At 43.9% G+C, this 22,859-nt stretch overlaps 1 protein-coding gene across 2 annotated transcripts in view; it reads right to left on the reverse strand.

Annotated features, from left to right (window-relative positions):
- Positions 1–22,859, reverse strand: part of PHLPP2 (PH domain and leucine rich repeat protein phosphatase 2) — a 137,924-nt gene that overhangs the window by 72,863 nt on the left and 42,202 nt on the right. For both annotated transcript variants that reach the window (XM_065416592.1, XM_065416591.1), the window contains exons 3-5: positions 6,124–6,314; positions 5,179–5,304; positions 1,326–1,480 (exon numbers count right to left, since the gene is read on the reverse strand). In XM_065416592.1, coding sequence (XP_065272664.1) covers positions 1,326–1,480; positions 5,179–5,304; positions 6,124–6,314 — 472 coding nt within the window. The remainder of the gene's footprint in view (positions 1–1,325; positions 1,481–5,178; positions 5,305–6,123; positions 6,315–22,859) is intronic.

Here is a 22,859-nt window from a genome sequence, read left to right on the forward strand (position 1 = left end):
ATGACACCTGCCAGGGAGGGAGATAAGAAGTCCAGTTTTTGGCATACTAAGTCTAGAATGCAGACTTGATTGCATAGCCAATGGCAATCAATCTAAGGAACCTGCCACACTGCTGTCCCACCCAGGGACCAGGAAAACAGCATCTTGAAAGCTGCTCAGGAAGTTTCATTATTCTAATGTCATGGTTTCTAGTTCTTTTCTCACTTTTCAAATACTACAATAGACCCTGAAAGGTCTGAAAGGACCATTACAGTTTTTCCAGCCAGAGAACCTACTATTATCACTGCAACTAAGCAGGTAGGAAACCAAGACAAGCTTAGAAATAGAAGAACCTGGATAATAAACTAGACTTTAGCCCTTGATGAAATTGCACAGAAATAGCATAGTAAAGGTATATTCTTTCACCTATACCTATGGTCACCTGAATATTTCATTGCTCTCAGGAGGAGGGAGACAAAATACTATGGAGAAATTAGAGGAGCATTTTTGCACATTTCCAAAATAATCCTGCCACAGGAACACAGCTATTTGATTATGTTGCTGTAGGACGCCAGATGGCTTTCAATATTTCACAAAGTAACTGCCAGAACCCCTTGTTAGCAAGTAAAAGAAGGCAGGGACCTGCAGGAAGAAAGACTGTCCCGCTCCATCCTTTACAACGGAGTCTGATTTATTTTGGGATTTGTTTTTAAAGTTCTCTTATTTTTAGGTCTAATTGGGTCCCTACACTCTCCTACTTATCGGAGCGAGCTGTACCTAGCATACAATCCAACATGCATCTCCCACACCCAGTAAATGGATAATTACAAGTTCCCAGTGTAAAGCTGGAGTCTCGCAGACACTACCAATTCTGAATTTGTGACAGCATTAAAGATTCATTAAAACAGGCTTCTTTTACACTTGCATTCCTTAGTACATGCTTTTACTCGACTGTTTTATCATATTCTCCCTCAGCATTTGTTCTTATATCTAACTATGCTGCCAGACTGTTTAGCAAATGGCATTATAATCACCACCATATCTTCCCTATGTAATAGCATATCACCACACAAGGTTCAGCACAATCATCCTTAATATGAAAGGAACGTGTGGAAGGACAGCCTGTACATACTCTAAATTGCTGGAAGTCGAACAGTGAACGGAGACAAAAATTATATTTCCTAGTCTTCATCACCTTGAGGTAGGCAGAATCCTCCCAAAGACCAAACTCTTACAAGTATGCCAACTTCCCACAAGGACCATGGACCCTCAGTATACTCCTGCCTCCTCACCCGATTGTATATTCCAGAACCGCAAAATGTAATAGAAAATAGTTCTCTGCAGACCTGCAAAGAGAGTCAAGACCCCCTGATCCATCCAGTCGCATAAAGTTGTGTCGCAGGTTGAGGTAGGTGATGTCTTGACTGTAGAAGAGATGCTCAGGTACCTCCTCAAGGCTATAACAAGACAGATCAACTGTGCTGAGTCGCTGAGACACCACCTGAAAAAAAGAAAAGGGCAACAGAGTTACAGCTACATTTACAATTTTCTTTCCAGTTCAATTCAACACAAGTTTATTGGCGGGACAAGCTAGACAAGAGCTAACAAAGCACAAGAAAATGAAACCCCTCAGGTATCTATCAGAGGCAAATTCAGCCCACCCAGGATAGGTTTACACACAGTGTTTAGGATTTGATCCCAGGCCTGTATGTTGCTACTGTCCATTCCTGTCGGCAGGCACATACACAAGCATGGAGAAGGGCACAGGAAAGGCACTGCTCTGATTTGCATACATTTTTTGATTCAGAATACCAGCCAACCTAAATGGCAGGGGAAATCCAAGGTGAGATAAATATCTAACTTATCTTAGGCTTTAGTGCCGCTGCCTATCAGCATAATATCTGAGCACCTTCAACATCAGACAGAATGGAAACAGTGAGTACCCAGTAGGGTTTCTTTGCCAGAGGACGTTGTGAAGGCCAAGACTATAAGAGGGTTCAAAAAGAATTAGACAAGTTCATGGAGGACAGGTCCATCAATGGCTATTAGCCAAGATGGGCAGGGATGATGTCCCTAGCCTCTGTTTGCCAGAAGCTGGGAATGGGCCACAGGAGATGGATCACCTGATTATCTGTTCTGTTCATTCCCTCTGAAGCATCTGGCATTGGCCACTGTCAGAAGACAGGATACTGAGCTAGATGGACCTTTGGTCTGACCCAATATGGCCGTTCTTATGTTCTTCTGTTTGCTTGTTTTTGGAGTGTTGTAAATGTCATTCTTTTTATGCTGGAAAGGTACTATCAAAGAAGAAGGTTTTGCAACATTTCCTAGAGGTGCTCACTTTGGGCTTTGTGATCTGCACTGTCTCACAGGAGCAAAACTCTCTTGGCAGTTCAAAGATTGATATTTGGTCTCTTATGCAGCTGGGTGTAACAAGACACTGGTCCTGGGATGCACATGCACCCGTTCCAAGACTGGCCCCCTTTCACAGAATTGCTTTTCAAGTGAGGGGGCTGAGGGAATAGCAAGGTCATGTGACTATGTAAAAGGGCATGCTGAGAGATATAAGGGCAGCTTGTGTTCTGTTAGGAAGACTCCAACAGAATAGAGACAATTTTCCAGAGTTCCCAAGCAGAGGGAAAGGAACCTGCTGGGAAGGTGGTGGTCAGACTAGATGATCTCAATGCTCTCTTCTAGCCTTGGATTCTATGACTGAAAAAAACTTCAGCTGAGACATTTGCAGGAAGAAAATCTCAGCTGGGACAGGATTATAAAGGACCAGGAAGTTCTGGAAAGAGGGCAAAACCCTGGTAAACAACTGGAAGGACTACTGAGCACTGGAAAAGTCTAAAAGGAACCGGTGAGCCTGGAAAAGCAGGGTGGGCTAACTGTTATTTTGAGAATAAACCAGACCCCATAAGGCGAGAGTAATTCAAAAGCACCAACTAAGGTGGTTTGACTAGAGGGAGGGGGAGAAAGGAGCTAAACTGAGGCAACAGATGGGTCCAGTTCTGATAAGCCCCTACTACACTGGGGAACGATCTATTAACTGCTTTGGCAATTGCAACCTCTGCCTTAAACTAGCAGTGGAAGCAAACTGGAAGCCAATGGAAGAGGCAGACAGCTGCATTCTGTATCAACTGCAGTTTCTGCATTATTTTCACAAATTATACTACATAAGAGCAAAGTCTTTAGTAGTGAAAACATGTATACATTGGCCTATATGGTGGAAGCCATACACTTTATACAAGAAGCCTTTGTTAGCATTCAGGCCAATCAATGTAAAGCAGAGAACAACAAATGCAAGTCAAACACATAGAAGATCTAGCATGGAGAAATGGGATATTTTATACAGCCAAAGCTAATATAAGACATTATCTCTTAACCTGTATTTCACATCAGAAGCTGATACTGTCTAAGGTCTGAGTTAGCACAGTCCATCAATCACCAATAAACATGCTCTGTAGTACACAGGAATCATCATAGTGGATCAGACCAGTGCTCCATCTAGTCCAGAATTCTCTTTGGCAGTGGACAATACGTTTCAGATGAAGGTACAAGAAACCCTGTAACAGACAGTTATGCAATAACCTGTCCACAGAGAAACATCATCTGGCAGTTAAAGACTGGCTCATTCACTGAAGCTTGATGGTTTACATCCCATTTTTAATTCTACCTAATGTAACTGTGGATGTCCTTACTACCTGTATAACATCTAGTCTTTGTTGAATCCTGGTAAACTCTTGGCTTTTAGTTAAACAAAAATGTATTTCCTTAGATTAGATTTAAATGTATTGCCTTTCAGTGTCATTGAATGTCCCCCTGGTTCTCGTAGTCTGAAAAATGATCAATAAGAGCGCCTCATTACAGCAGACTTTCCAGGTCTCTAATAATTTTCATCCTTTTCTCTGGCTATTTCTGATATATCACTAGTTCCCTCACTGCCATCTAGGATTGAGTTTGGGCTTCAAAGTGGGATCCCTTGCTCCAAAGTCCTCTTGCCCAGACAATGGTAACATCAACTCTAGGGCCTCCTGAGTCTTAGGACCGATTCCACTAGGGTGTGGCACCAGTGAAACATAAAAACAGAAAAGCAGAATAGGCTTCCCCACTAGAGGTCCAGGAAGAATATAATGACAAAGCCACTCTAAGGAGGTGCTGACAAGGTGAGAGTCACTGGAACCTGACTCACTACCAAAGCCTGGAACAAAAGGAACAGGTGATGCTGTAACAGACAATGTCAGGGGCTAAGACCGGATAACGGCACACCCAATATGGAGGACACAGTGGATGCCAATGTGCCCAGTGACAAAGAATCCAGTGCTAAAGGTTCTGATGCAGAGATCTCCAATGCCAGGAGTACCGAAGCCAAGAGACCCAATACAAAACACAAGTCTGATATAGCCAATACCAAATGAGTCTGTGCCAATGCACCTGAAGTATCTGATACCCAAAAACCCAACAATGAAGAGGGTCTCAGACACCCAGGTTGGCACAGCACCGAGTTGTGAGATTCATGCTCATTTTTTCTGCTTCTTCCTTACTTGCAAGGAGAGAAAATGATTCCAGAAATGAAATCCCTTCAGGATTTAATGGGCCTGCCACATGAACAGGATGTTGAAGTGAAGCTCAACACTGAAGCCATCCCCTTCTGACTCTGCTCTGATGTGGAATAAGCATGTGGACCTGAACAGAATCCACCTCCTCTGGTCGTATTTGGATTCTGTGCTAACTCAAATCCATCAGAGAGGCTCTCTGTGAGTCTAGCACATTGTTCAGGTGGATGCAGCCAAGGCAGTAGGAAGGACTTATAGACTGCTGTAGCTGGGAAGAAAGAGAAGTTAGTCTCTGGGATTAGTTTTGAAGACCGCAATAAACTTCAGATGCTTGGTTAATATGAATAGTGCTATCAGTGTGGGATAGCGCAGAACTACAGCTCATAGCTGCTACATAGCTGCCGCAGTCTGGTGGAATGCTGAAATGAAGCATCCAGCAGATCAGAGAGACATGCAGCGGATAAGTAGCCTCCAACCCACAGATGTCATAGTTCAAAGGAAGCCCTCAGGTGGCCTCGGTACTCTCTAAGAACATGAGTTAGAAGCTGTGTCTCAAAAGTAAGCCTGTTCCAAAATTCTCCAAGCTTTCTTTCCTCTTGCCCTTGTATCAGAGCACCCGCACCTACAGCTTATTGGGCCTCACCGTGGATGCCTGCCGGTGCCATCTCTGGTACTCTGCCAGCGTTTCAAAGCAAACATGGTAGGTTTGAGCTTGTGCACCAGCAGAGCTGAAAGCAAGCGAGTGCTGCCGACGCTTCACTTCTTCCACCTGAAATGGGAGAAATAAGAACAAAAATAGCCCAGTCTACATTCCAACAATTACACAATCTGAAATGCAGGGGGTGGGAATGTTAAACAAAACCAATACAAGACACTCCACAAAGTACAGTCAAGTTAGTCCCCTCTGGCTGATATACAGCAAAAACTCCTTTTCAGAACCTCTCTGTTGAAACAGAGCAATTTTTACAGTAGGGGTGCTGAATTTAGAAACCATGTACACCTCTACCTCGATATAACGCTGTCCTTGGGAGCCAAAAAATCTTACCGCGTTATAGGTGAAACCGCGTTATATCGAACTTGCTTTGAACCACCGGAGTGCGCAGCCCCCCCCCCCCCCCCCCCCCCGGAGCACTGCTTTACCGCGTTATATCCAAATTCGTGTTATATCGGGTCGCGTTATATCAGGGTAGAGGTGTATTTGGTTTGCTATTACTACTTCAAGCCAGGGAGTGTAATAACACTCCCACCCCAGCACCCCTAGTTCCAGCACTTATGGAACAGACCCAATAAGTAATTATTTCTGGGTCGTGGTAAATTGCTGGACAGAACCAATACACGTAAAAGTATCATGTAATTTATGGCTGAAGCACAGAACCTGCATTCCTTTCACTGTTTTATTAAACTAAAGATTGCCTAGTAAATAAGCAGAAAGGAGCGAGGCAGATGTATTCAAACATCTTAACACAGATTCTCACTAAAGAGGCCTAGACTGACTTCTTGTAGGGAACATAATTCCTGGTGGCCCCTTCATTCTCACATCTTACCTACAGGAAACTAACAAAGAATCAGTTAGGCCCAAGAGCCTCACCTTCCCTCCGACAAGAGGCAGAATGTGCATCTTTCCTGTATGGCAATCCTTCACGGAGGATATGATGAGGCAGGTGCCACAGAGAATGACCAAGCGTTCTGCCCACTTGTGCAACTGCGTCTTCCCTTTGCGCACATTATAGACCCCAGACAGAAGGATTCGGTCTAGTTGCTCCACTTGACATGGCTTTTCTGAAAAGAAAATGGCACTTTATCATCCACTTTTCACTGGATTCTTTCTTTCCAGCTTATGGGGATAATTAGCACCAAAAAACCGCATGCAATCTCAGCTATTAAAAAAGACAACTATAGGTAAGTCAAGGCAGAATAAATAGTGGTACACTGAGAACACAGTCTCATTTGCAGGATAAACAGCCTGTAATAAATAATGCAATAATATTTACAAATATTTTGTAGAGAGATGAATGATTATATATTGTTATGCTCGAAGACATTAATGGCTGCAGTCAAGCGTGTCTGATCTACACGCAATCACAGACATCATTAAAGTTGATGGGCATGCTAGCCAACCTTCATTCTGGCTAAATGGAAATGCAATTAAGCTCCTTTACAGAGTAAGATAGCTGAAACCACTGCCCAAGGCACTGGGCCACATGGGAAGGCTTTAGCCAGAACTCAAGGCAAATGAGGAGTTTCCTTGGGGACTGATTGCAAAGGCAGGGGGCGCTGACTGGTTGCAGCTGTATTTGCATGAGTGGAAGAGATAGAAAGCAACCAGAAAGCCAGAGAAACAGGCATGAGCATGGCCCTGAGAGGAAACAGAGACAGAATTCCTTGGGGGCACAAGACTGGCTGGTAAGGCAGGCTTGGAATTTGTGAGCAAGGAAACTGGTCTGCTGTTTGTTCCTCTGGTGTACACAGAAACAGAACTGTGTACATTCTTTGCATCAAAGAAATTCTGACTTGTACCATCAATTTCTCTTCCTAACAGAAACAACTTGGCAAGACCCCACATACTGCTAACTTCTCAGGCCAAGAGGCGAGAGTATGTTCTGAGATAAACTATCATAGAATCATAGAATATCAGGGTTGGAAGGGACCTCAGGAGGTCATCTAGTCTAACCCCCTGCTCAAAGCAGGACCAATTCCCAACTAAATCATCCCAGCCAGGGCTTTGTCAAGCCGGGCCTTAAAAACCTCCAAAGAAGGAGACTCCACCACCTCCCTAGGTAACGCATTCCAGTGCTTCACCACCCTCCTAGTGAAAAAGTTTTTCCTAATATCCAACCTAGACCTCCCCCACTGCAACTTGAGACCATTGCTCCTTGTTCTGTCATCTGCCACCACTGAGAACAGCCGAGCTCCATCCTCTCTGGAACCCCCCCTCAGGTAGTTGAAAGCAGCTTTCAAATCCCCCCTTTCTTCTCTTCTGGAGACTAAACAATCCCAGTTCCCTCAGCCTCTCCTCATAAGTCATGTGCTCCAGACCCCTAATCATTTTTGTTGCCCTCCGCTGGACTCTTTCCAATTTTTCCACATCCTTCTTGTAGTGTGGGGCCCAAAACTGGACACAGTATTCCAGATGAGGCCTCACCAATGTCGAATAAAGGGGAACGATCACGTTCCTCGATCTGCTGGCAATGCCCCTACTTATACAGCCCAAAATGCCGTTAGCCTTCTTGGCAACAAGAGCACACTGTTGACTCATATCCAGCTTCTCGTCCACTGTGACCCCTAGGTCCTTTTCTGCAGAACTGCTACCCAGCCATTCGGTCCCTAGTCTGTAGCAGTGCATGGGATTCTTCCGTCCTAAGTGCACGACTCTGCACTTGTCCTTGTTGAACCTCATCAGGTTTTTTTTGGCCCAATCCTCTAATTTGTCTAGGTCCCTCTGTATCCGATCCCTACCTCTAGTGTATCTACCACGCCTCCCAGTTTAGTGTCATCTGCAAACTTGCTGAGAGTGCAGTCCACACCATCCTCCAGATCATTAATAAAGATATTAAACAAAACCGGCCCCAGGACCGACCCTTGGGGCACTCCGCTTGAAACCGGCTGCCAACTAGACATGGAGCCATTGATCACTACCCGTTGAGCCCGACGATCTAGCCAGCTTTCTATCCACCTTACAGTCCATTCATCCAGCCCATACTTCTTTAACTTGGCGGCAAGAATACTGTGGGAGACCGTATCAAAAGCTTTGCTAAAGTCAAGGAATAACACATCCACTGCTTTCCCCTCATCCACAGAGCCGGTTATCTCATCATAGAAGGCAATTAGGTTAGTCAGGCATGACTTGCCCTTGGTGAATCCATGCTGACTGTTCCTGATCACTTTCCTCTCCTCTAAGTGTTTCATAATTGATTCCTTGAGGACCTGCTCCATGATTTTTCCAGGGACTGAGGTGAGGCTGACTGGCCTGTAGTTCCCCGGATCCTCCTTCTTCCCTTTTTTAAAGATGGGCACTACATTAGCCTTTTTCCAGTCATCTGGGACCTCCCCCGATCGCCATGAGTTTTCAAAAATAATGGCTAATGGCTCTGCAATCTCATCCGCCAACTCCTTTAGCACCCTCGGCTGCAGCGCATCCGGGCCCATGGACTTGTGCACGTCCAGTTTTACTAAATAGTCCCGAACTATGATGACATTAAAAAAAAAAAATCCTCTTCCTTGATATGTCATGGTTTACCTTAGAATGCAAGCTCTTTGGGGCATAGACCTGGTGCTGTCAGCAAAGTACCATGCACATCAAAAGCATAACAAATATCTAATGGGTTAGTATTAGTTAAGCAATTTTTCCTTTGAGAAAGAAATCAAAGATGCAGCGAGGTTACAGTTTTCTAGTTAAATGAGCTTAAAAATGAATTCTGGTTTGCTAAGACATATGAAAGGCTATTTTAAGTTTGTCTTTTGATACAATAAGAATTTAAAATAATTAAAACACGTTTTCTAGTAAAATTCTGTCACAAGATCTCTCTCCTGCTTTCTTAATATTTGTATTTCTTGCATTTTGGGGAGTTTTGAAAATGCTTTGTTTTTTTGGCCACAATTCCTTTTGCAGGGTCATTTTTCATCTTCAGTAGCCTGAAAATTATTCAAACCTTGATTTGTGTGTGGCATATTTCATCTATAGGTACTGGAAAATGGAACATTTAGACTCATAGACTTTAAGGTCAGAAGGGACCATTATGATCATCTAGTCTGACCTCCTGAACAACGCAGGCCACAGAATCTCACCCACCCACTCCTGTAACAAACCCCTAACCTATGTCTGAATTATTGAAGTCCTCAAATCATGGTTTAAAGACCTCTTGACATATTGTATATGGTGTAGAGATCTGAATATACTGTTAAATAAAGAGGTATCACATATGTATATTGTTGTTTTATAAAATCCTGACAAGTTCTGGAGGCATAGCTGTTAGAATTTTTAAGAGCACCACTCATGCAGAAGACTGTACTTCTAATTTGCACAGAATGGGGCTTGGCACATCCATTAAAATTCACTGTAAACAGGAAAAGTTAAACCATTGATATAGGTACTTAGATGGTGCCCATCACTATACTATCTGAGTACCTTTGCTCTTCTATGCCAATCCAAGTGCCCACTGCAGGAAGCTGGCTTTTCTTTATTTAAAAATACACCTCTACCCCAATATAACACGAATTCGGATATAGTGCGGTAAAGCAGCGCTTTGGGGGGGAGGGGGGCTGCACGCTCCGGTGGATCAAAGCAAGTTCGATATAACGCGGTTTCACCTATAATGCGGTAAGATTTTTTGGCTCCCGAGGACAGCATTATATCGGGGTAGAGGAGTACCAATTTAAGAAGGCTCTTAAAGTAACTGAGAATAGTTCTTGAGCTTAGGAAAAGAAAGGGACCTGTAGCTTTCACATTCTACAGGGTGGCAGATGTTCAGGCACGATGCCTTTTTTGCCAGGAAAAATCCTTGATTTACAATTTAAAAAATTCATACATTGATTGTGGTTGCAATCAGAAGCATGGAATACAAATATAGAATCTTGGAAAGGGTAAACTTCTTAATGCTGATATATGGGCTATTCAGATAATCTGCTAAATGAAAACATAGTAGTTGCACATAAAATATCGCGTTGTAGGAGTAAAAATATTCCAAGACATTTAAAACAATGTCTAGAAATCAGGAATGGAGACTTGCAAACATCACTGAAGATTTGGAAATATTAGTTCTGTTTGCCAGTTTTGTACTGATATGGTTCCATGATATAAGTACACCTCTACCCCGATATAACGCGGTCCTCAGGAGACAAAAAATCTCACCGTGTTATAGGTGAGACTGCGTTCTATCAAACTTGCTTTGGTCCTCCCTGTTCCTTGTTCCCTGACCGCCCCCTCTAGAGACCTCCGTCCCTAATCACCCCCAGGATCCCACCCCCTACCCAACCCCTCTGCTCCCTGTCCCCTGACTGCTCCGACCCCTATCCACACACCCCACTCCCTGACAGGCACTCACCGGCAGCGGCGGGAAGCGGAGCAGCCCGGCCCCAGCCCGCTCCACTCTGCCACCTCCCAGCCGCGGCGCTCCGCTTCCCGCCGCCGGTGAGTGCGGGGAGGTTGGGGAAAGGACGCCCCCCCCGCACTCACCTGCAGTGGGAAGCGGAGTGACGCGGCCCCAGCCCGCTCCACTCTGCCAGCTCCCAGCCGCAGCGCTCCGCTTCCCGCTGCAGGTGAGTGCGGGGAGGTTGGGGACAGGACGGCCCCCATACTCACCTGCGGCGGGAAGCAGAGTGCCGTGGCTGGGAGGTGGCAGAGTGGAGCGGGCTGGGGCCAGGCTGCTCCACTTCCGCTGCTGCCGGTGAGTGCGGGGGGGGATCCCTTCCCCCAAGCCTCCTCCCCCGAGCGACATGGCTGGGGCGAGGGAAGCAGAGTGGGCTGCTCCCGGCCCCCTGCTAATCCCCAGGGCCACTCTGGGACTGCGGGGCCCCCAAAAGTGCCCCCCACAGCTCCTGCCTCCCAGACCCTGGGGGGGGGGAGAGCCCCTGACCACCCCCGAGACCCTCTGCCCCTCATCCAACCCCTCGGCCCTGGTCTGGCTCGGCACCCTTAACACGCTGCTCAGAGCAGCGTGTCAGAGCTTTACCGACTTGTATGCGAACCCGCCTTATATCAGGTCGCGTTATATCGGGGTAGAGGTGTAGTTCTAATGCAAGCGGAACAGCCTTTTCTGGGTTTGAGGGACTCTGCATAGAAGACACTGTGTTACATTCCCTATTTTGATACCAAAATCACAGAGGTGAGGCTAAATTGAATGAGCCTCACCACCTCATGAAACCAGGAACCCAAAACAACATCCAGCCACTCATCCTACAAAGAAGAAAACAAAGGAAAGAGGAAGCCTTCATTAAAGCAGGCATCGTGAATATAGTAAAACCGATTCTAATGGCCAACATCACATTAGCCTCAGACACTTCTGAGATATTGATGGAAACTCGCTCAGAACGATCCCATATCCTCTTTTGAATGAGAGAGATAATACATATTGATTTTAGATGACCATGTGGTTAGCCTTGCCTCAGCAGGTGGGAAATAACTAACATCATTGCACAGACAATATCCAGCTTCTAAATGGAATCCCTGAGCTCCTCCTGTAGCCCACTGCCTTCAACTGTAACCAGACAGTTCAGATCCTGTCCGCACTAAGGCCAACTGCTCATAAAACAGGCATTTCTCACCCACGGGTCTCTGCTTCAGCTGCAATCAGACGTGCCTGAGTTATGATACAGGTGGTTTAAAAGAGCGTATAGTTTGGTCAAGGTGTTTTTCATGCAGGGCCCTGAACCTGCAAATTGACCCATACGTAGCCCTTGCCCAAATCAGCAGAAACCTGTTGACATTCAGGACCCGCTGCAAGGTTCACTTGTTTTCTTGGAAAGGGCTGAGCTGGAGGTGGTTGGGGTCGTTAGGCAAAATCTTAGGTAGACGCTTAAATCATAAATGGCATCAAATAAGTAATGTAGACACATCCCAATTAAAGGGAAAGACTTGGTAACTAGATACTTATTTCTGATTTCAAAATAGTGACCTAGTGCATGTGCAGGCCTAAATATTACTCTTTCTTTCCTTGTCAAAGTCTGAGCAGAAATACAGAATCCGATCCCAGGCGCTATCTCAGGAGTGGCCAACCTGAGCCTGAGAAGGAGCCAGAATTTACCAATGTACGTTGCCAAAGAGCCACAGTAATACATCAGCAGCTCCCCAGCAGATCCCCCCGCCACGCCTCCTGCCCACCAGCAGCCCTGCCAATCAGCGACCCCCCTCCCTCTTCGCACCTCCTGATCAGCTGTTTTGTGGTGTGCAGGAGGGGGAGGAGGAGGAGCGAGGGCACAGCAGGCTCAGGGGAGGGGGCTGGGCCAGTGGCAGAGCCAGGGGTTGAGCAGTGAGCACCCCCCGGCACATTGGAAAGTTGGCACCTGTAGCTCCAGCCCCGGAGTCGGTGCCTATACAAGGAGCCGCATATTAACTTCTGAAGAGACGCATGTGGCTCCGGAGCCACAGGTTGGCCACCCCTGCGCTATCTTGTAAGTGAAGCAGAAACAGTTTTCAAACATCCTAGTTTAAAATGTTAGTGTGCTTGCCATTTTTAAGTCTGACATGCATACCTGCTACCAATATGCAACTGGAAACACATGGAAGCTTGTGTTTATAAAAAGCTTCCCAGACTCTCCCCAACATACTGCATCAGGCTATTTTGGTCTGAGCACAGACTTCCATGGAAGCATAACTGTCATCCCAGAGGAGACCAAAGGGTCCACCTAGACAATTTATTGTCAGCCGCTGGAGGCCCTGGAGCTCTCAGTCACTGCAAGCAGAAGGGGGCCCTGAAGTCATCAGCTGCCATGGGCACCTGGAGCTGTCGGCCGCCACGGGGGCACCCAGAGGTCTGAGCCACTGTGTCTGTGGCGGGGGCCATGGAGCTGTCAGCCACTGCCATTGCGGCAGGTGCTGGACGCCCCCCCTCCTGCAGCAGGGCTCAGGTTCTCCACCTCCTATCAGACCCCCACCATTATTTTTAGTAAAAGTCACAGACAGGTTGCGGGCTTCCATTAATTTTTATTGCCCACGGCCTGTCTGTGAATTTTACTAAAAATAGCCGTGATAAAATCTTAACCTTAATCATGTTATACCATTCTCTGCTACACTGACGAGAACATAATTTCTTCCCCATGTAGGTACTTATACATTGTAATCAAGCCACTCCTTAACCTTCTCTTTGTTAAATTAAATAGATTGAGCTCTGTCATAACTATAAAGGGAAGGGTAACAGCCCTCCTGTGTACAATACTATAAAATCTCTCCTGGCCAGAGACACCAAAATCCTTTTACCTGTAAAGGGTTAAGAAGCTCAGGTAACCTGGCTGACACCTGACCCAAAGGACCAATAAGGGGACAAGATACTTTCAAATCTTGGTGGGGGGGAAGGCTTTTGTTTGTGCTCTTTGTTTTGGGGGTTGTTCGCTCTTGGGACTAAGAGGGACCAGACATCAAACCATGCTCTCCAAATCTCCTGAACAAGTCTCTCATATTTCAAACTTGTAAGTAACAGCCAGGCAAGGCGTGTTAGGTTTATCTTTGTTTTCTCAACTTGTAAATGTACCTTTTGCTAGAGGGTTTACCTCTGTTTGCTGTAACTTTGAACTTAAGGCTAGAGGGGGTTCCTCTGGGCTCTTTGAATCTGATTACCTTGTAAAGTTATTTTCCATCCTGATTTTACAGAGATGATTTTTTTTACCTTTCTTTCTTTACTTAAAAGCCTTCTTTTTAAGAACCTGATTGATTTTTCCTTGTTTTAAGATCCAAGGGGATTGGATCTGGACTCACTGGGAATTGGTGGGGGAAAGGAGAGGGAATGGTTAATTTCTCCTTGTTTTAAGATCCAAGGGTTTGGATCGGTGTTCACCAGGAAATTGGTGGAGAAGTCTCTCAAGGCTACCCAGGGAAGGGAGTTAGTATTTGGGAGTGGTGGCAGCAAAACCAGATCTAAGCTGGTAATTCAGTTTAGAGGTTCACATGCAGGTCCCCATATCTGTACTCTAAAGTTCAGAGTGGGGAAGGAACCTTGACAAGCTCCTTGAGTCTATCACTCGGCCAAGAACCAATCGTGGTGGGAACCTGCCAGAAACACACCCACTCAATCGCCATTCCCTGTACACATTTACATTTTGAGACCTATCAATTAGCCAGTTTTTAATCCATTTAATGTGTGCCATCTTACTTTTATATGTTCTAGTTTAAGCAAAATGTTGTGCAGTGCCAAGTCAAATGTTATGTCAACACTATTTTTTGTATGAAACAAAGTTTGGTTGACAAAAGTGTCAAGTTAGTTTGACAGGATCTATTTTCTATAAACCCATTGATTTGCATTAATTACATTACCCTCCTTTAATTCTTTATTAATTGAGTCCCATATCAGCCAATCCATTCTCTTACTCGGGACTGATGTCAGGCTGACAGCCCTGTAATTACCCTGGTCATCCTGCTTACCCGTTTTAAAATCTGGCACAATATTAGCTTTCTTCCAGTCTTCTGGAACTTCCACAATGCTCTGAAACCTATTGAAAATCAATATTAATGGTTCAGCAAGCTCCTCAGCCAGCTCTTGCATGCAAGTTATTTTAATCTGCTGATTTAAAAAAATGTCTAACTTCAGTAGCTTCAGTTTAACATCCTCCGGAGATACTAGTGAAAGGAAACAATGTTATTACCACCAGATGATGAGACTATATCATCTGTTTTCCCCCAAACACTGAACAATATTTATTGAACATGGCTGTCTTTTCTACATTATTGATAATTCTACCATTTCTATCTAGTAATGGACCAATACTGTTGTCAGGATTCTTTTTGTTCCTAATATATTTTTAAAACTCCTCATTGTTCTTAATGCTACTGATTTTCCTTGTGTCCCTTTGCTTCTCTTTTCAACTTACTACAATTCCTAACTTCTGATATATATATATATATTCATTACTATCAATTTCTCCTTTCTTCCATTTGTTTATATAATTATACATATGTCTTCACTCCCCCTCCTCTAAACCAGGTCAGTTTTTTAATCAGCACAGCCCTCTTCCTTAATTGTGGCTTTTTGGACATCTAGTAAGGTGTTCTTAAATGATCACCAATTATCATTCACATTTTTCTGATTAAATACTTCCTCCCACTTGATCTGGCTCATAGTTAATTTCAGCTTTGTGAAATTGGCCCTATTAAAGCACCAAGTATATATCTATTACTGGGGGAGGAGGGGATTTTATTCTGCTTGCACATTATAAATGTGATCAAGTCATTATCTCTTGCACCTAAGCTACAATTAATTTTTAGTTCTGTGATCAGTTCCTTTATCTGATAGGACAAGTCTAATAAAGAATCCCCCTGCGTAAGCTGAAACTCTTTGAGTAAAGAAATTGTCATCGATAACGTTAGAAATTCCAAGGATGTTTTAATGCTGGCAGCATGAGACCTCCAGCATGTGTCACCCAAATTGAAGTCCCTCATGATCACACAGCTTTTCTTCCTACACATTATAGATAGGAACATAACGCATTCCCCAGTGTGATTGGGTGGTCTGTAGCAGACACCAACTGATACCCCGTCTTATGCTTTATATGTTAGGACATTGATCCATAAGCATTCAAGATCATTTTCTTGTCAGTTATCAGTGGCTTAGAAACAGGTCATGTCTTTTTTGACAGTGTCACTCCCCCATCCCTTTTGCTCACTCGTTTCTTTCTAAATAGATTATAACCATTGATTCTAACATTCCAGTCAGGTGAATCATCCCATCAGGTTTCAGTAATAACAAGATCAAATTTATGCTCATAAATGAGCAATTCCAATTATTCTTGTTACCGAGGCTCCAAGCAGTGGTGTATAAGCAATTAAAGTATTTCTTCTCTTCACGTCCTTTGGTTCCTTGATTTTCTTCTCAACATCTCAATTTTGTGCTGAGCACTCTTGTCTTCCCTCTTTTTACCCTCCCCTTTTGCTATTCATTTAGCCTCCTTCTCACTATTCTAGCTAGACTGTCCCCAAGGAGATTGGTCCCCACCTTCTACTGAGGTGGAGGCCATCCAAAATATACAAGCCCCTCTCCCCAAGGAAGGTGACCAGTGTTCCACAAAACCAAAACCCTCCACCTCTTACCTAGCCAGTGGTTCACTTCCAGAATCTTCTATCTTCCTTTGTTCATGGGACAGAAAGGGTCTCATAGAAGATTGCTTGGACATTCTTCTTCTTTAGCATGCTTTTGAGTTCCCCGAAATCATCTACTATCTGTGAGATATCCCGTGATGCAGTGTCATTAGTGCCAGTATGAACCATCACCAGTGGATCCTTGCCTGTTGACTGCAGAAGTTGATGCAATTTTAGAGTGATGTCTCATGTCTTGGCTCCAGGAAGGAAGCACACTGTCTTGTTGTCCACGTGTCCCTTACAGAACGTTGGTTTGGTTCTTCTGCGTATTGAATCTCCAACAAGGATAGTTTGTTTTCCATGGACAGTTGAGAACTCTGTGGGTAAGCATGATTTTCTTACAGGTTGGGCTGAGCTACCATAGACATGTGTGTTCCGTACATCTCTGTTCCCTTAGACCTGCTCGATCTTGAGAGTTATCTTCCAAAGTTTGCACATTGAGCACCTGGTATCCATTGGAAACTTTTAACTGTGTGGAATTCCTCCCAGTCCTCTTTTCTCTGGTGGCCACACTCTGCTACATAAAATGCTGCCATGACCTCCTGCCTCTGGTGGTTATGAACTGCCAGGTCTCTTCTCTGCCTTCCTCTCTCGGTGACTCCTTGGTGACCCACAAGCTTTGAAGAAGTTTATGTAAGGTGTGAAAAATCCACCACCTGAGTGGCATTTTTAAGATCACTTACATCCGTGTGTAGACAGAGTTCTTCTGTCAACCTAGCAACCACCTCTCAGGGAGGAGGATTACTTTTGCTGATGGGAGAAGCCAGTTTAGGTTGTATCTACAATGAGACAATGCTGCTGCTGGAAGGAGGTGCCATGGTACTCAGGCCCAAGGGAATAGAGGTGTATGTGTGTGTGAGGCTCATTTCCAGTAATCTCTGCATTGAGAAAAAAAGCCTTCATGAGATCACCTCCATTCAGTGGGACTATTTTCCCTGAGAGGGGGGTGAGAAGCTGACTTGACTCACGTACTAGGGGAACAGCACATACTGGTGCCCCTGCAGTCATAGCCACTGAAGACAGAGGCAGCTATAGAGGCAACTCCATGGGAAATAAAAAATCCACTAGTGCTTGTCCATTTGGTAGGAACAAGGGGTGGGGAGTAAAGATCCCGAGAGTAAGTTCTGGAGATAGAAGTTCTTACTGCAGGCAATTGGTGGAGTTAGAGCTCACTGATTTGTAATGAATAATTTGATACTTTAGCATCTTTCATTGCTAATAAAGCAGTTCTGGTTTCCTCAGATTTATTTAAAACAAAATATTATGTGACAAAGTTCCTCCTCTACCTTGGTGGGTCCTGCGCTTATTGGCGGATTTTCCTGTCTCAGAGATTCACCATGTGGGTTGGGGAACAGCCCAGAGACCTTTCCCTCTGGAAGAACCCACAGTCCAGGTCAATTGGGAGGTTTGGGGGGAACCCGGGCCCGCCCTCTACTCCGGGTTCCAGCCCAGGGCCCTGTGGACTGCAGCTGTCTATAGTGCCTCCTGTAACAGCTGCATGACAGCTACAACTCCCTGGGCTACTTCCCTATGGCCTCTTCCAAACACCTTCCTTATTCTCACCACAGGACCTTCCTCCTGGTGTCTGATAACGCCTGTGCTCCTCAGTCCTCCAGCAGCACACCCTCTCACTCTCAGCTCCTTGCGCCTCTTGCTCCCAGCTCCTCACACTCCCACCACAAACTGAAGTGAGCTCCTTTTAAAACCCAGGTGCCCTGATTAGCCTGCCTTAATTGATTCTAGCAGCTTCTTCTTAATTGGCTCCAGGTGTCCTAATTAGCCTGCCTGCCTTAACTGGTTCTAGCAGGTTCCTGATTACTCTAGTGCAGCCCCTGCTCTGGTCACTCAGGGAACAGAAAACTACTCATCCAGTGACCAGTATATTTGCCCTCTACCAGACTCCTGTACCCCACTGGTCTGGGTCTGTCACAATTATTTGTTTGTGAAAATATTTACTATCAACCTACAGAATGAAAAACTTTAACAATCTGATGTTCCAGCTGTGTTGATTAGTTGCAATTGAGTCAGACCAGGCACACAGTATGGATTCTGTTCTCTGGCTGTATGATATGCAAGCCATTCAAGTACATATTAAAAAAAAGTACATTTACCTAAGAACACTCATGCACTCAACTTTGAAGTGTGTCTTCCACAAAACATTCACATCAATAAAACAATCATTTGAATATTGGCGGAAAGTGAACACAGTAGAGTTCAACCAAGTATTTGTGGAAATGTGCTCAGCTCCACTAGGGTGCTATCCAGCATGAACATAGCTGGTGATGATGACTAGTGGAAGAATAAGAGGGACTGGTTAGAGTAGTGCAAGGAATGCAACAAAAAGCAAAGGGATGAAGTTTCAAAATGGTAACACTAGGCTGCTTATCAGGAAACATTTTAGCTGTGAGATCTATCACTCTCTCTCCCCAAGAAGTGTCAGGAGCCCCATTATTTGAGATTTTTAAACCATTCTAGAAAGAGCTTCAGAAATATAGGTTGTATTGTATTTTAGTCCAATACTGACAAGAGGTATTGCAGATTAGATGCGCCATGAAGGCATACCAAATGTCTAACTGTAGGCCAACTAGCTTGACCAGGTGTCTCAATTTTATAGGGACAGTCCTGATATTCCACCTTTGTCCCAATTTTTCACACTTGCTATCTGGTTACCCTAAGGCCAATTGGGAAAGTTACTCAGCTAATGACAAAAAACAGACAGGTCAGTAAAGGAGTATCACATCCATTATTTCTGACTATTGTCCCAGTGTGTTGGCAGTAAAACCCAAAAGGTAGTCATCCTCATACAGAACACTCCATGGGATACTTTATGCGTATATTGTGTTAATTTGTTACATTTTATGAAACACACTGCAGACAATAGACAGTTTTGATAAACATTTATATAGGTATCTCTATAATCTCTCAAATACATACAAAAACAAGTTAAACAATATTAAGGCCGCGAAGTCAAGCATTCAAAAATTACAAAATGCCAGAATTTAGTTTGCAGATGTAATCTTAACTCTACCTCTTTGTGCAGATGCATTAGAATATTGTCTTTTCCATCTCATTCAGTGGAATTGAAGCCTCAACCATGCTATCCATGCTGCAGGGACTGTTGGGAGGAGCAGTGCCTAACTATTTAGCAGCAAACAGGTAAACGAAAAGCTATTTGACTGAAGAAAAGTTAGAATTAGGTCCAATATTCAGCCAAGTAGCAATTAGAAGCTGATTCTTCATAAGCTCTAGATCAAAAAGGTCTTTTAATATCAAATTTGTAGGTTTCTATGACATGGGGGAAATTATTTGATTCAACATGTGACTCTTCAGTTTATACAGCCCTATCAAACAACTGAAAGATACTTAGCACAAACTAATTTGTTGTGGCATTTTACCCAGGTTCTTCAGCTTTGCTGCCACAACAGAGATTAGGCTATTCGGAGATAGCACGGGGGAGGTGGCTTGCCAAATTTTTAGTGTTTGAAGATTCCTGTTGATTCGCCTTTGAGCCCACAAGTTAGTGGCAGCCTGGAATGCTGGCTCTGTATCACTCAGGATGGTTGGATTCCTTACCAGTGTCATGTGAGTGCACATGAGGACAGACTAATTTTAGAAAGCCTGCATAAAATATCAGGTTCTATTTTCTCATTGCAAAGCTTATAGATCTAAGATGTTAATGAGCTGCACTGTAGCAGAAAAAAATGAAAGTGAAGGCAGCATGCAAATTCCAGCACCAACAATGCCTGCAGCATAGGCAGCAAGACAGCAGCTGCAGTAGCACAGGCCAGGCTGAGGAACAAAGCAGAGTTCAGCATGCTCCTTTACTATACGTTAGTGTAAAACAGGAGATGCTAAAGAATGCTTCAGTGCCACTACTATACATCAAGATTCCCAGGGGCAGGAAGGGTCTGTCAGGTTACATTAGTTAATGCATTAGCAGGACTTTTGGTTTAATAACTGAAGACAGCTAACTGAGAGAAGTATGAACAAATGAAGTAATGCTTATCAGGTCAGAGTATACCAGCCTGTCACTACAAATCTGCACTACATAGTAGCCTTTCCTTGAGAAATCAGGCTGCCACACCACAAGGATATGAGTAAGATGCACCACACACCTAAACCCCTTTCCCAAATGTTTCTTTCCAACAACCCATTCTCAACTAGGTTCAGGACTGCATGTTAAAACTTTCCTTGCAATACATGAGCTAAATGTGCCTGTTCTATGGAGTAAACTTTAAAAGGTACAATGGGTACCAGGTTTAATCCCTAACAGGTCCAGGGCAAGATTGACAATCTAGGGCCCTAGACACAACATAACACGGGGCTCCAGTGTCATACTGATTGCCACTTGCAGTTGTAGTAACAGAAGGAATCTGCCAGCCAGAAATGTTTAGATTCATAGATTTCAAGGGCAGAAGGGACCTCTGTAGTCAAGTCTGACCTCCTGTATAGCACAGGACATAGCACTTCTCCAAAATTATTCCTAGAGCAGATCTTTTAGAAAACATCTCATCTTGATTTAAAAATAGTCAGCGGTGGAGAATCCACCACAACTCTTGGTAATTTGGTCCAATGATTAATTGACCTTATTTTTAATTTACACCTTATGTCCAGTCTGAATTTGTCTAGATTCAACTTACGATTGGATCAAGTTATACTCTACTAGACTGAAGAGCTCATTATTAAATAATTGTTCCTCATGCAGATACTTACTGTCACCCATTAACCATCTCTTTGTTAAACTAAATACATTGAGCTCTGAGTATTACTGTAAGGTAGGTTTTCTAATCCTTTAAGCATTCTTGTTGCTCTTCTCTTAACCCTCTCCAATCAATCAATGTCCTTCTTAAATTGTGGGCACTAGAAATGGTCACACCAGTGCCAAATACAGAAGTAAAATAACCTCTCTACTCCTACCCGAGATTCCCGTTTATGCATCCCTGGATTGCATTAGCTCTTTTGACCACAGAATCACATTAGGAGCTCATGTTCAGCTGACTATCTATCACAACCCCCACCATCTTTTTCAGAGTCACCACTGCCCAGGATACAGTCCCCCATGGGACTCTATCCCCATGGCCTACATTCTTTGTTTTTACATTTAGCTGTATTAAAACACATTTGCTAGCGCCCAGTTTACCACACAATCCAGTTTGCTCTGAATCAGTGACCTATCCTCCTCTTATTTACCAATCCTCACAAATTGTGTGTCATTTGCAAACTTTATCAGTGATGATTTTGTTTTCTTACAGGTCATTCATAAGAAATGTTAAATAGCAAAAGACCAAAAACTGATCCTTGCAGGACCCCATTGGAAACACACCTGCTCAATGACCATTCCCCATTTACACTTACATTTTGAGACCTATCAGCCAGTTTTTAATCCATTTAATGTCACTTTAATTTTATATAATTTTATTTCTAATCAAAATGTCTTTGATACTACATCAAATGTCAGAGATATTTAAGTATATTACATCAACACTATTACCTTTAACAACCAAACTTGTAATCCCATCAAAAAAGATATCAAGTTAGTTTGATAGGATCTATTTTTCATAAATGCATGTCAATCTGCATTAATCAAGTCCCGTATCAGCCACTCCATAATCTTGCCTGGTATTGACTGGAGGCTGACAGGCCTATAATTACTTAGGTCATCCTGTTTATCTTTTTAAAAAATTGGCATAACATTAGCTTTCTTCAAGTCTTCTGGAACTTCCACAGTGCTCCATGACTTACTGAAAAATCAACATTAATGGTCCAGTGAGCTTGATTAAAAGTCTTGGATGCAACTTATCTTGACAAGCTGATTTAAAAATGTCTAACTTCAGTAGCTTCTGTTTAACAGCCTTCAGAGATAGTAGTGGAAAGGAAAGTGTGTTATCACCATATGATGAGACTATATCATTAAGGCCCTACTTGAATCGTGGGATGCTGTCAAATAATTGCAACTGAGTTGCGGCCAAGACATGGGAAATCGTGGAAAAGTAATAATGAACCTTTATTAATTGTGGTAATTTGGAAAAGCCAGCCACCCCGGCTGACAGATCTATAAGTCTCTGCTGCTCTCCCCCAGAGAGGGAGGAACAGCAGCAGAGGACATCCCAGTACTCACACCCTGGCTGCTAGAATATCTACTTGGGGAGAGAATGGGCTGGGCCCAGTGCACTCTTCTCCTGCCACATAGAGCCCTGTGCTGGCATAGCACTGGTGGGGAGACACCCCTCACCCAAGCATTAGGTTTCAGAGTGTTCCATTGTGTCTGAAGAGTGCAGTTAACCATGGTCTTCATCACGGAACTTCAGCTGGTCTTTTAGCTATTCTGAGCTCAGGATCTTGATGATCAGGATTGACACCTGAACTTCACTCAGTATTCTATGGGAAGCCAACATAGAGAGAATGGAGGACAGATTTGATGTGCTCACAGTAGCCTGTGTTTCTGAGATGCGTTGCATAATTCTGTACTAGCTGAAGGATCGTAAGAGCTGATGGCTTCATGCTCAAATATAGTGCATTGCTGTAGACTAAGTGAGAGGTAATGA

This window comes from Emys orbicularis, chromosome 14 (assembly GCF_028017835.1).
Source record: "Emys orbicularis isolate rEmyOrb1 chromosome 14, rEmyOrb1.hap1, whole genome shotgun sequence".
NCBI lineage: Eukaryota > Metazoa > Chordata > Testudines > Emydidae > Emys > Emys orbicularis.